We start from the raw sequence: 12948 nt of genomic DNA, 5'->3' as shown, positions 1-12948 counted from the left end.
ATATAGTTCTAGAGTAGAGAGCAGAACTGGTTGGTTTCCTTTAATGTGATACAGTAATAGTAGTAAAATGGTGTAGGAGGAAAAATGAAGCAGAGTAGGAATGAAAAGATGGGGCAGGATGCTCCCTGAGTCTGGTGATCATATATGTAGTGTATGGAGTGCTTAGCACTGAGACAGGTTCACTGGACACTAGCCCACATTGAGATTGACATTTTTCTGTCTGAAATCCATAGATGCTATGCCTCTGCGTCTTCTCGCCCATTCCCTGGGTAATCAGACTGGATTCAAACAATGCAGGTCATTCCCATAGGACAGATGCATGCATGAAGAAGGTTCATTAATTCATTGACAAGAATATATTTAGCCCCACCCTATGCTAGGCTCTGGGGAGATCAAGTCAAATAGGAGTTAGTTCCCAGCTCCTGTACAGTCCCAAGTCTAGGAAGTTAAGATAATCAGACTTCCCAACAAAGCATCCTTCTGGCTTGAACACAAGGTTTGGCCACTGGGGTCTCTGAGATTATGAATCATTGCCTGCCTTTCTCTGCCCTTTGGAGCTAAACACACTTTCCTGCCCCTTCTCTTTCCCCCTTTGGCCCAGCCCACTCCAGCACCTACTCGTCTCACACAGTCTACTTGCTATTCAGGTTACCAGCAACCATCAACTGGGTGGAGATGCTTACACCACTGATGAGGAATGACATCTGATTGTGACATTTTTGCCATCCAGCTTCCAACTGAAGACCTGGCCGATATTCTCCCTTCTCATCAAACACTGAGTATAGGAGAGGAGCTCTTCCCAATTTTTCCAGGGGTTTGGTTCCATGTTCTCAACTTGCTGTTCTCTTTAACTCATTCACAATGAGTCCTTTGTAAATATATTTGAGGGACCAGGAGTCAAAAAATCTAAATTATTTTCCATGAAGAATGGCACATCAAGACTTTTTAAGTTATAAAAAGTAGGTCATGGCAAAACTTTTGGTTAACCTAAAAATATCCTGAAACTGAATATTCTGAACTTTTAATTTTATTTTTTGGCTGTGCCCTGGTGCAAGTGGGATCCTAGGTCCCCAATCAGGAATTAAACCCATGCCCTCTGCATTGGAAGTGCTGAGTCATAACTACTAGACCACCAAGGAAGTCCCTAGTTTGAACTTTTCTAACCCATCAGTTTAAGAGATGAGAGTGTCAGAATCATGCAATGAGAAAGTCCCTGTACTGGGAAGCAAAGGCCACCTGATGTTTATACTTGAAGGCATCTCACTCAAAGTACCACCCAAGTTGTTTTTTGATAGCTGTGCAAACTAGACCTGGAGATGGGTAGCTACACAGGGCAGAGTTTGGCCACATCCAAGTAAACTGATGCTACTAGGCAATTGTTTTAGGTTATCTTTTATATGCTTTAAAAATATGAATTTCCTTCAGAAAGAAACAAACTTTAATAGAACCAAATCATACCACTTGAAATCTCCCAATAGCTCCTTTCGATTCCTCCACTGACACCATACATGGTAAGACTCACCAGGCCCTCCAGCCCCTTCTACCTCATTTTTCACTCTCTCCCATTAGCTCCTTACTCTGGTTACTCTCCTTCCTCCTGCAGAAGCTTTGTTCAGGCTTTTGCCTCTTCCTGTTGAAGTCTTCCCTCAGTTAGTTCAGTTCAGTTCAGTCGCTCAGTCGTGTCGGACTCTTTGTGACCCCATGAATCACAGCACGCCAGGCCCGCATGTCCATAACCAACTCTGAGTTCACTCAGACTCACGTCCATCGAGTCAGTGATGCCATCCAGCCATCTCATCCTCTGTCGTCCCCTTCTCCTCCTGCCCCAACCCCTCTCAGCATCAGAGTCTTTTCCAATGAGTCAACTCTTCCCATGAGGTGGCCAAAGTACTAGAGTTTCAGCTTTAGCATCATTCCTTCCAAAGAAATCCCAGGGCTGATCTCCTTCAGAATGGACTGGTTGGATCTCCTTGCAGTCCAAGGGACTCTCAAGAGTCTTCTCCAACACCACAGTTCAAAAGCATCAGTTCTTCGGCACTCAGCTTTCTTCACAGTCAAACTCTCACATCCATACATGACCACTGGAAAAACCATAGCCTTGACCAGATGGACCTTTGTTGGCAAAGTAATGTCTCTACTTTTGAATATGCTATTTAGGTTGGTCATAACTTTCCTTTCAAGGAGTAAGCGTCTTTTAATTTCATGGCTGCAGTCACCATCTGCAGAGTCTTCCCTCACTGCTCTGTAATTAACTCTACTCAACCTTGAGATCAAGCTGTAATTTCTCAGAGAAATCTGTTCTGATCACCCTGACCAAGTAAAATCTGCATATTATATATGCTGACTGAACACCTGGCCCTTGTTCTTCGCAGCCGTGCATCTTTTCATTTATTTATTGGATTTTTGATTGCTTATTCTTTCTCTCTGTTGCAAACCCCTACATAATAGAGATGGTGCCTGAAACAAAACTGATATTCAATAACTATTTATGAGATGGTGAATGAAAATCAGATGTAAACGTCATTTCTAGATCTTGGCCAGGTTCATGAGAGCTACACAAATTCTGGTCTCTGGTCTCCTGAGACCAGTGCAAGACAGAGTGTCCATGGCCACGCATTGGTGTTCATTGGGAACTGCTCCTGGGTACTTGCCCTGGATGCCTTGAAAGCCTAGATTTTATCATTTGCAGCTTTTCTTTTCTACACAGCCATCTAACACATAAGCACAGCCCTCCTGAAGGTTCTGGAGTTCTAGGAAGATATTTCTGTTCTACTCCATTTTGTGCCTCCAAATTTAGTCCCATGTTTCATGGGGATTTGATTTTTGGTTACTTATTTTCAGCATGAGCTTCATCTTTCTGAGGTCTAGGGAGGGTTATACAGGCATGTTTACTGTGTAATACGCTTATGATTTGTGTACTTCTCTGTGTATTATATTTCCATTTAAAACTTTAAAACATCTTTATTAAGACCTTAATAGCAGAGACAGACTGAGAGAGACACAGAGAGCCTAAAATATATATCATAAGGGGGAAAAAGAGGATGGTTAACTAAATCACCAGCCACAATGTTGGAAAACAAACAACAAAAGTAATGGTAAGATACAATTGTATGCACTAACCAAAACTGATGTTCAATATTTATTTATTAAATAAAAACAGGTAATCATAGAGCAATATACACATATTGTGATTATATATAATAAAAGAAAATCTTTAAAACAGATAATAGAGGTGTATTAATACATGTATTTCTCCCTGCCTTTCCTTTGACTGATATTCCCTACCAAAGAGAATTATGTTTGCCTTTTAAGCTTTGTGATCCCTTCTATCCTATTTATACAAGATCAATAGGATAGGCCAGAGAAAGAGTTATAACATCTGGAGAGAAAAGGAGAGGATTTTGCTCCTGGTCACTCCCTCTGAAATGAAGAATCCCAGAACTGGGCAAAAGACAGAGGAAACTAACAAAGGAACCAAAGAGACTGGGGTTACACAACTAGGACCAGACTTGAGTCAGGTCATGAAGGGGAGAGGAGAAGAAAAGGGGAAGAGAGATAAAAGAAGCCACTGTTTCTGGATGTTGTAGAGCATTTAGCCATGCTTAGTGAGAATATTCTAAGCAGCTGTAGAATATGGGACAATTGAAGAGGAGAGAAAAATGGGGATTTTAGAAGTAAGTTGTGGATTATGAAATAGATTGCCTACAATATTTTACAGCAGGGAGATCAAACGAGTCAATCCTAAAGGAAATCAACCCTGAGTATTCATTGAAAGGGCTGATGCTAAAGCTGAAACTCCAATACTTTGGTGACCTGATGCAAAGAGCCAACTCATTAGAAAAGAACCTGATGCTGGGAAAGATTGAAGGCAGGATGAGAAGGGATGACAGAGGATGAGATGGTGGGATGGCATCACCAATTCCATGGACATGAGTTTGAGTAAGCTCCAGGCATTGGTGAAGGACAAGGAAGACTGGCCTGCTGCAGTCCATGGTTCGCAAAGAGTCCAACACAACTGAGTGACTGAACAACAACAGTGTTTACAAGAGTATTTTTTAGATACATCAATGCTGGACGGAGTTTTGGTGGATGCAGTTCTCACAGTAACCAGGCCACAAGGGACTCCAGGAGTTTTTCAGCTGTGTGTGGTTGATATATAACCAAAAGGCCTAAATGGATATAATCCAAGCACAGCATGGACACCCTGGAAAAGAGTGTAGAATTAGAAGTCTAACGATAATGTTTCATTTTTATCTGTATGTGTCTGTTAAAAATTTTACATAGCTCATGCAACTTAGTGATTTTTAAACAACAAATGTGAAAAAGCATTATAGTATGTGTTCTTGGTCATATCCAACTCTTTTGCAACCCCATGTGCTATAGCCTGCCAGGCTCCTCTGTCTATGGGATTTCCCAGGTAAGAATACTGGACTGGGATGCCATTTCCTTCTCCAAGAGAACTTCTCAACTCAGGGATCAGACCCATATCTCTTGCATCTCCTGCATTGCCAGGCAGATTCTTTACCAAATTTGTCACCTGGGGAAAAAGCATTAGATGCTTCTGTCAATTGCAGAACAAGCTACACTCTGACCTCCCACATTGAGTTGCCACTTGGTGGTATATGAGGAAATCATGGTCTTGGAGAAGACTGCTCCCAGCTCTGAGTGGGTGTCCAGTGACTGGGCTGCAAGTTGATAGCATTTGAACAGCAGGATGGAGTATGATTGTGGAGCCACAGGTGATTTCAATGTGTAAAGGCAGCCCAGGAGTCCAGACAACTTTCTGTCCCAGGGTGACTCAAAAGAGATTGCTTAGAAACAAACACAAAATTCTCCATTCTTGTAAAAGCATCCATTTATGCATTCATCAAACACGTCTCCAGGGCTCATGCACCAGGCCTTGCAGGCTTGCTTTGAACATCACTTATCCCTCTACCTCTTCTTTTAATGTGTGTGTTTATAGTCTCTAGTTACTAAAAAATAATTTACCCCAAGCCCTCCAGAGTTAGCAAAGCCATGGAGAAAAGGTGCTCATGAGGAAGTGTGCCTGGCCTTGGGACCCAAATGATTGTCCATGAGGCTTGTCTTCCTCTCTGAAACCTCCCACTCACTACCTGGGCTGTCTCTCCAGGGCTGACAGGGAGAATGTCTACCTGCCCCAGGGCAGCTTTAGCTTCTTTTTTAAACTCTGTACTCTATGGTGTCAGGAGGGCAAGCTTATCAGATGAGAAAACATAAGCCATAAAACCCACCATGAGTTCAAGTCCACTCACACAGCAGCTGGTACATAACTGTGATGCTCCTGGGAAGATCTGATTCCACACTCCCTTCTCCATTCAGGATGACAAACTCTGAGTTTAGATACAGTGGTCATGCTACCAGGACAGACTCATCAAGGCCATACCCTCTCCTCAGATTGATCAGAGGGCAAAAGAGAGGTGTCCTTTAGCCCCCAAATCTTCCACCCAGACCCTGATAACATGTGTGCTGCTAAGTTGCTTCAGTCGTGTCCAACTCTTTGTGACCCTATGGACCATAGCCCGCCAGGCTCCTCTGTCCATGGGATTCTCTAGGCAAGAATACTGGAGTGGGTTGCCATGCCCTTTCTCCAGAGAATCTTCCCGACCCAGGGATCAAGCCTGCGTCTCTTACATCTCCTGCATTAGCAGGCAGGTTCTTACCACTAGCATCACCTGGGAAGCTTTTAACTTGCATAGGGAAGTTTATTCCCAGCATTCTAGGAGGCAAAAGGGTTCCCAGATGGGGGTACCAGCTCAGCCTGCTTGTTCATGTTCTGCAGATGTTTCCTCTTGTTGAGAAACGAGAGTAGAGCGGGGAAGGTAGATGAGTTTCTGATAGAAAAGTGTAAATATGAACCAAATAAACAGGAAGTCACTGTGAACTGCATTCAAAGCTTTATTCTTGCCAGAGTTTAGGACTTGCACTAACTCTGGTAGGCTGCCTTAATAACGAAGCAAGGTAGGGAGGTGAAGCAATGAGATTTGAATACAGGGAGGGGAGCAGAAGCTGGGGAGTCTCCCAGAAGGTAGAGCAGGGTGGTAAGTTCTGGAGCAGAGCTGTTCTGTATTTAACAGTCGCAGTCATCATCGCAATCACAGCATGCAGGACCTCGGGACCTCATGGGAATAATTCCTAGACAACAGCATCCAGAGCCACAGCATCCAGAGCTGCAGCACCCAGAGCTGCAGCACCCAGAGCCACAGCATCCGGAATCCTCACAGCCACCAGACGATCCTGAGTTGCAGTCCTGGGGCCGTTGGATCCAGCGTCTCAGAGGACTCACCCCGAAGGTCTGGGGAGCCAGACAGCAGTAGCTGGTGGAACAAGGAGCAGAGCATGGATCAGGGACACAACATGAGGTGACTGAGCCTCTTACAGGAGCCTGAGCATAGTAGGTTTGGGAAGGAGCAGGGGTCTGAACATAGTATGTCTGGGTCTGGCAAGGGGCTGGGGATTTCACACAGGTCATCTGGCATGGAGCAGGACCCTTCACAAACGTCTGGCAAGGAACTGGGCATTTCACGTAGGTCGTCTGGCTTGGAGCTGGGCACTTCACAAGGGTCTGGCAAGGAGTTACGTATTTCACATAGGTCTTCGTCTGGAACGGAACTGGACATTTCACATAGTTTTGAGTTGGACACAGAGGTGGACATTTCACGTAGGTTTGAGTCAGACATGGACCTGGGCATTTCACAAAGCTTTGAGTTAGACATGGAGGTGAACATTTCACAAAGGTTTGAGTCGGACATGGATGTGGGCATTTTACCGAAGTACATTTGGTACTCTGCACAACTCCCAATCCTGAACCTTTCACACAAGATGGAGGAAATTCTGACTGTTTCTGCTGGTCACACATCTTTCTGTGGCTTTGTAAAATCTGAAAAGAAAGTTCTCATTAGATCCAAGAAGGCTTCCAAGGAAACTTGCAGCTTCCCCTTTGGATAAAGTGGCCTGTAAGCGGTGGCCTTTTTGAGAAGGTCACAGGTACTGAGATCTGGCTTTAGAACAGACTCAGAGTCAGGGATCCTAGGCTCTGCTCTTGTGACTTTATCTAAGATGGGTGCCTTTGCACAAGTCACTGCTCACCTGTGGGACTGTTTCCAAAATGGAAAATGAAGAGGAAGAGTTTGATAGAGAGATCTCCATGTTTCTACCCAACTCTTCAAGCAACTCGTTTCACCCACCCCAGCATCTGCATTATGAATTCTCCTGGGGAAATTGTCATTTCCCAGCTGATTTCCCCTCCTCACCAACTCTCCCACAAGAGGCTTCTCTTCTTTCTCCTGCCTGGCCAGACAGGACCCAAGGATTCCAAATTCACATCACCAGAAGCTGAATCAACCTGAGTCTCAAGCTGATCCCAACAGAGGTAGGACAAATTTGAATAAGTTTCCACCTTTTGCTCTTTGGATCAGTGATACTATCCTTGCACCTCATTAATGGACCCAAGGATGGCACAACTGAACTCAGAGAGGAAGAGTGTGGTGACCCAATTCTCTACAAAACCCTCTCACACAGAACTAATAGCTGGCCCTCTCCTCTCACACTCCAGACTCTGAGCTTCCAGCCAGTGACTGCCCTTTGTGTCTCATCCTGACCACCCTCATCCCAAGAGCCAAGTGTCACCAAGGCTCTCCTTCTTTCTGTGTCACTGTCCCAGGCATAGACTTACCCTCTTCGCTGATCGAGCAGGACTGGAAGAAGCCAGTGATCTGAGGAAATGGCAGTTGGGGACACCTTTTATAGGGTAGCAATGAGGCAATTTAATGGCATCTGAGTGAAGCATGAGATCACAAGGACAAGGGCTGGCATCGCATTGGCGAGATTCCTCCCCAGTATGCTTGGCCCATCATCAGAGGCAGGGCATGTCTCTACTTGACACTGAATTTTCCTGAACACAAGATAAATGATTCCTATCACTTTCTTCATGAAACTAGTCAGTCTTCTTCTAAGAGTTATGAGAGATGAGATGCCTGGAAGAGCTGCCACTATGAAATGATTTCTACATCACGTGAGTCTTTAAGAACTTGTTCAAGATGTAATTAGAGTCTCAATTCTTCACACATAGTACTAAAAGCTACACAGAATGTTCCCAACCTAAGTGATGTGTTCTTCCTGAGGGCTTCCATGGTGCTTTCTGCTGGCCTGAGTTGTTAGACCTAAAGGGTTTGGCCCTGTGGTCTCTGCCTCAATGTGGCAGCAAAGCCCCCCAAGAAATGGCTTGTTCTGGACTGGCAGCTTATTCTAAGTTTCTTTGGGAAACTGGGTGTATACTTGATAATCCCAGGCCCCAGGCTCTATATCTAGGCTACCTCTCCTCTCCTCCTCATGCCCTATAAACTCCCTCGTCCTAGCCTTCCTGGACTTCACTATCAGGTCTAGATCCACAAGGACCTAGAACAGGGGGAATTTAATTGAATGCTTTTTATGTGCCGTACAGTTCACAATATATGTTCACTTATAGATGGTCCTGTAACTGAGGCCCCAAAAGATTAAGGAAGTTACTCCTTGTCACAAAGCAAGTAAATAACGAAGTGAGAGAGTTCAAACATAGGCAGTCAGCTTTCATAAGCCATGGTCTTTATCTCTACAACATGTTGCCTTTTCTTTCTGGACATAGTATACTCCCTGAATCTCTAAAAGCCCAGATGGCACTAGTGGTAAAGAACCCACCTGCCAATGCAGGAGACATAAGAGATGCAGATATGATCCTTGGGTTGGGAAGATCCCCTGGAGGAGAGAATGGCAACCCAGTCCAGTATTCTTGTCTAGAGAATCTTAGGGACAGAGGAGCTTGGCAGGCTGCAGTCTGTAGGGTCACAAAGTGAAACAACTTAGCACCAGCACCTGAATCTCCACCTCCATTCCCTTCCCAGTATAGTAGATATAGGGAGAAAAATGGGAATATATGTATTAGGCACTTATGTTCTTAATGTACTCAGTGTACTGCATACTGTCCTGGCTTCTTCACCTGTGTTAATTCATTTGATCTTCATAATAACCCTTAAACATAGGCTATGTTAGCCCTATCTTTCAATATTTATTTATTTGATTGCATGGAGTTTTAGTTGCATCATGCAGGATCTTTCATGGGATCCAGAGTGCATGGGCTCAGTAGTTGAGCAGCCTTAGTTGCCCTGCAGCATGTGGGAATCTTAGTTCCCCAGCCAGGGATTGAACCCACATCCCCTGCATTGGAAGATGGATTCTTAACCACCTGGGAAGTTCCCCTGACCTATTTTTAAAGAAGAATCTAAGATCCAAGGCCTAATCACTTCACCAAGGTCATGCCATTGGTAGGCAATGGAGCATCACTTGAATCCAAGCATGTTTAGTTTCAGAGTCACACTCTTCCTGTCAGGCCATGCTAGGTTGCCCAATGTAGATTATTTTATTCCTGAGACTAGCACTGGTTCCAAACTGCCACTCCACTAGATCAGCCAGTCCAGGTCCCACCATGGACCCTGAGGCCTCTAGGGTAAGATGGCATTTGTCCATTCAGTTCAGTTCAGTTCAGTTCCTCAGTTGTGTCCAACTCTTTGCAACCCCATGAACTGCAGCACACCAGGCCTCCCTGTCCATCACCATCTCCCGGAGTTCACTCAAACTCACGTCCATCGAGTCAGTGATGCCATCCAGCCATCTCATCCTCTGTCGTCCCCTTCTCCTCCTGCCCCCAATCCCTCTCAGCATCAGAGTCTTTTCCAGTGAGTCAACTCTTGGCATGAGGTGGCCAAAGTACTGGAGTTGCAGCTTTAGCATCATTCCTTCCAAAGAAATCCCAGGGCTGATCTCCTTCAGAATGGATTAGTTGGATCTCCTTGCAGTCCAAGAGACTCTCAAGAGTCTTCTCCAATGCCACAATTCAAAAGCATCAATTCTTCAGCACTCAGCTTTCTTCACAGTCCAACTCTCACATCCATACATGACTACTGGAAAAACCATAGCCTTGGCCAGACGGACCTTTGTCGACAGAGTAATGTCTCTGGTTTTGAATATGCTATCTAGGCTGGTCATAACTTTCCTTCCAAGGAGTAAGGACCCTCAATTTCCCCAAGACCTGTAAGCTCATCAACACCCAGGCCTGACCTTGTACAAACAGAAGAGGAAAGAGATGATGTTTTATTGAAGCCAGGTACTTCACATGGGATAACTCATCAAATTTAGTCCCTACAATAAGTATCTCAAATAAGTAAACAAACTAGCTGAAGTTCCCATTGCTAGAAGTAGTAGATGTAAAACCCAGGTTTATATTTGAACCTGGGTTTATATTTCAATTTTTTTCCTACCACAACAAATTGTTCCTACCACAGCAAATGTTTCAAGTGTTAAAATCCAAAATGCTTTATAACCATTCCTTTAATCCACTCAACAGACACATTCATAAAGCCCACTATCTTGTACATAGGATGGGATAGCCCCACTCTACAAGGAAGAAAACACTCTGGAAGTACAGCTCTTTGAAGGCATTTTAGACAGACACTTTCAGGTACAAGTAGAACTCAGCCCTGGTTCTGATTCTGCCATTGCCCTGCACTGTGATTCCACTGTGCCCTCCATCTCTGGACCTTTCCTTCTTACACTCTGAAATAAAGAGCTAGATGAGGACCCTTCTGGCTATGATATCCTGTGATTATAAGGGCTTGTTCTAGAAAGGAAATATATCCACATCCTAGTGGTCCATGGAGTTATTCCCACTGGACTGTAATTCCTATGTTTTGGAAACTGTAGACATGTTCCCTGTATGCCACCTGCCTCTAGCACTGGACATGGGGAACTCTGACTAGATGAGTGAAAGAATGAATGGGGATGCTTTGCATGGACAGTGCAGTCTTGATCTCCTCCTCCCCTCTGTGCAGCAAGAGCCCATCCTGCTTTCCATCTCATGTCATCTGTGAGCTCTGATTGGCAAACACAGGCTCTGTGGGCTCAGACTCTACTAATGGGCTTGACATATTCAGGTAGCACTGACATCCCTGGTGAGAGATACTGGTGGTGCCACAGGTGGGTGGGTTGTGCCCCACCTATTCTATAGGCTGGGAAAGCAAGGCAGAGTTTTCAGATGACTGATGTAAGTGCCAGGATGAGTCACAGGGCTATCCCTACAAGGCCCTGATTGTCTCTTTAGATACAAACTCATAGAATCAGAGACTGTGGACTCATGCAATAATAGTCCAGTAAACTCACAGGTAGAGAGAATTGTGAATTCACAGAATAACAGAATCACAGATTCAGAATCCTGGCATCTCTGAGGTGGAGAGGACTAACACAAGTCATGTGGTCTGGTCTTCACGATAAACTGGGTCAGTACCTGCGTCATCATCATCTGGCCTAGCTGTTATTCTTAGGAAGATCTTCTGGTCTTTAGCATTCTCTGCAGTCCCACTGGCTAGCTCATTTCAGGATTTACCACCTGGAGAATCAGTTAATGTATACTAGGTTATCTCTAGAGTTCTTTACAGCATTAGCTGTATGTACTGTAAGGTGTTTGTAGTTTTTCCCCTGAGTGTGTGAACAAAACCAAGACTTCAACCCCAACCAGGAAATCAGAGGGGGAAGTACCCAAGTTGACATGTTGTTCTCTGAGGACAGGGCCTGGATCTCCCCTCTTCTTGCGAGCTTTCTTTGATCAGGGTCTGTGGATGCTCTGAAGGTAAAAATCTGAGTCCTTCCTTTTCTGTGGAAAGAGGAAGTGAAAAGCCACCTCACAGGAGGTGGAGGGCATAGGAACCTTGATATCCAGTGAAATATGTCACTTCCGTGTCTGAGAAGATAGTATGGGGGTCCTCTCTGTTAGATCCTGTGTCTATATGAGTCTCTGTTCCAGACTCAGCTCTAAGATCCTCTCCATCATTATTCCAATGACAACTGGGGGTTCCCCCTAGATGACTGGGAGATTATATTGTAGAATCATGGAATGGGGGGCTAGTGAGGACATTTACAGGCATGTAGTTAACCCCCTATATTGTAATTGAGGCCTGCACAGAAGGAAAGAAACTTACTCAAGGCCACACAGCCAAGGTAAGAGAAGATTCTAGACAGGAATTTCTGAATCCCATCTAGGGCGCATTCCAGTATGTGGCCACTCAGCAGGCCTGTTAAGGAAGCATCATCATCTGGCCTCTTTCTTGCGTCTCTTCCTGCCCTCAAAGCCACCAAGGCTATCACGAGAGAAACCAATGTAAGTTCCCTAAGAAGCATCCTCTACAGAACCAAAAGTGTTTTCACCATCTGTTGGGGAGGGTCACCCAGGATTCCCACTGTGTGAACCTATGGGTTGTTGAAAGATGAAAACCCCAGCCCACATGACTCAGAGCCTCATGGACTGTATCTTGGCCAAGGACACAGGGCAAGACAGCACCAAGGCCATTTGTTTCAAGGCCAGGAAACATTGGTGCCCAATTATTTTTCTTTCTCATGGATGGCCCCCTGGAGATGGTTTCCTTGAACTTCTGCCAGTCCTTCTCTAATCCAGTTATTCTTATATGAGACACGCCAAGTAACTAGTCCCTCAGATTTACTACCACTTTGTAGAGCTGTTTTGTTGCACTTGGTCTTAAATACACTTTTCTGTAATTTAAATAAAAACTGCCTCACCTTGGTATTTCAGGATGCAAAGGAATGCAGAGAAGCTCCATGTTCCCTCAGTATATCCCTGCAGTTAGACTCCAGGGACTGTGTTCCCTCTTGGACCCCTCCCTCTCAACTATTTCATTGGTCCTTCCAGTGCAAATAACATGTTTACCCTTTATCCCAACACTTCCAAGACCTCCATACAAAAGGCCAACTGCAATCCTATGAATGTATGACTTTTCTTGTCAGAGAGTCCCCAGCTCTTATCACAGCTCTGCCAATCCCTAGTTGTGTGATCTTAGGTAACTTGCTGAACTTTCTGAATCTCATTCTCTTCAATCTGAAAAATGGAGA

General features: G+C 44.7%; 1 protein-coding gene across 1 annotated transcript; it reads right to left on the bottom strand.

Moving 5' to 3' along the window:
* Positions 1 to 6088: 6088 nt before the first annotated feature.
* Positions 6089 to 6877, bottom strand: KPLCE (KPRP N-terminal and LCE C-terminal like protein). Its single transcript, XM_069571404.1, has one exon. The coding sequence runs from the start codon at positions 6875 to 6877 to the stop codon at positions 6089 to 6091; it is 789 nt and encodes a 262-aa protein (XP_069427505.1).
* Between the last annotated feature and the right edge of the window lie 6071 nt (positions 6878 to 12948).

Source organism: Ovis canadensis, chromosome 1 (genome assembly GCF_042477335.2).
Source record: "Ovis canadensis isolate MfBH-ARS-UI-01 breed Bighorn chromosome 1, ARS-UI_OviCan_v2, whole genome shotgun sequence".
NCBI classification, from domain to species: Eukaryota; Metazoa; Chordata; class Mammalia; order Artiodactyla; family Bovidae; genus Ovis; species Ovis canadensis.
Note: the sequence above shows the minus strand (reverse complement) of the source record. Positions and strands in the feature narration are given on the sequence as shown.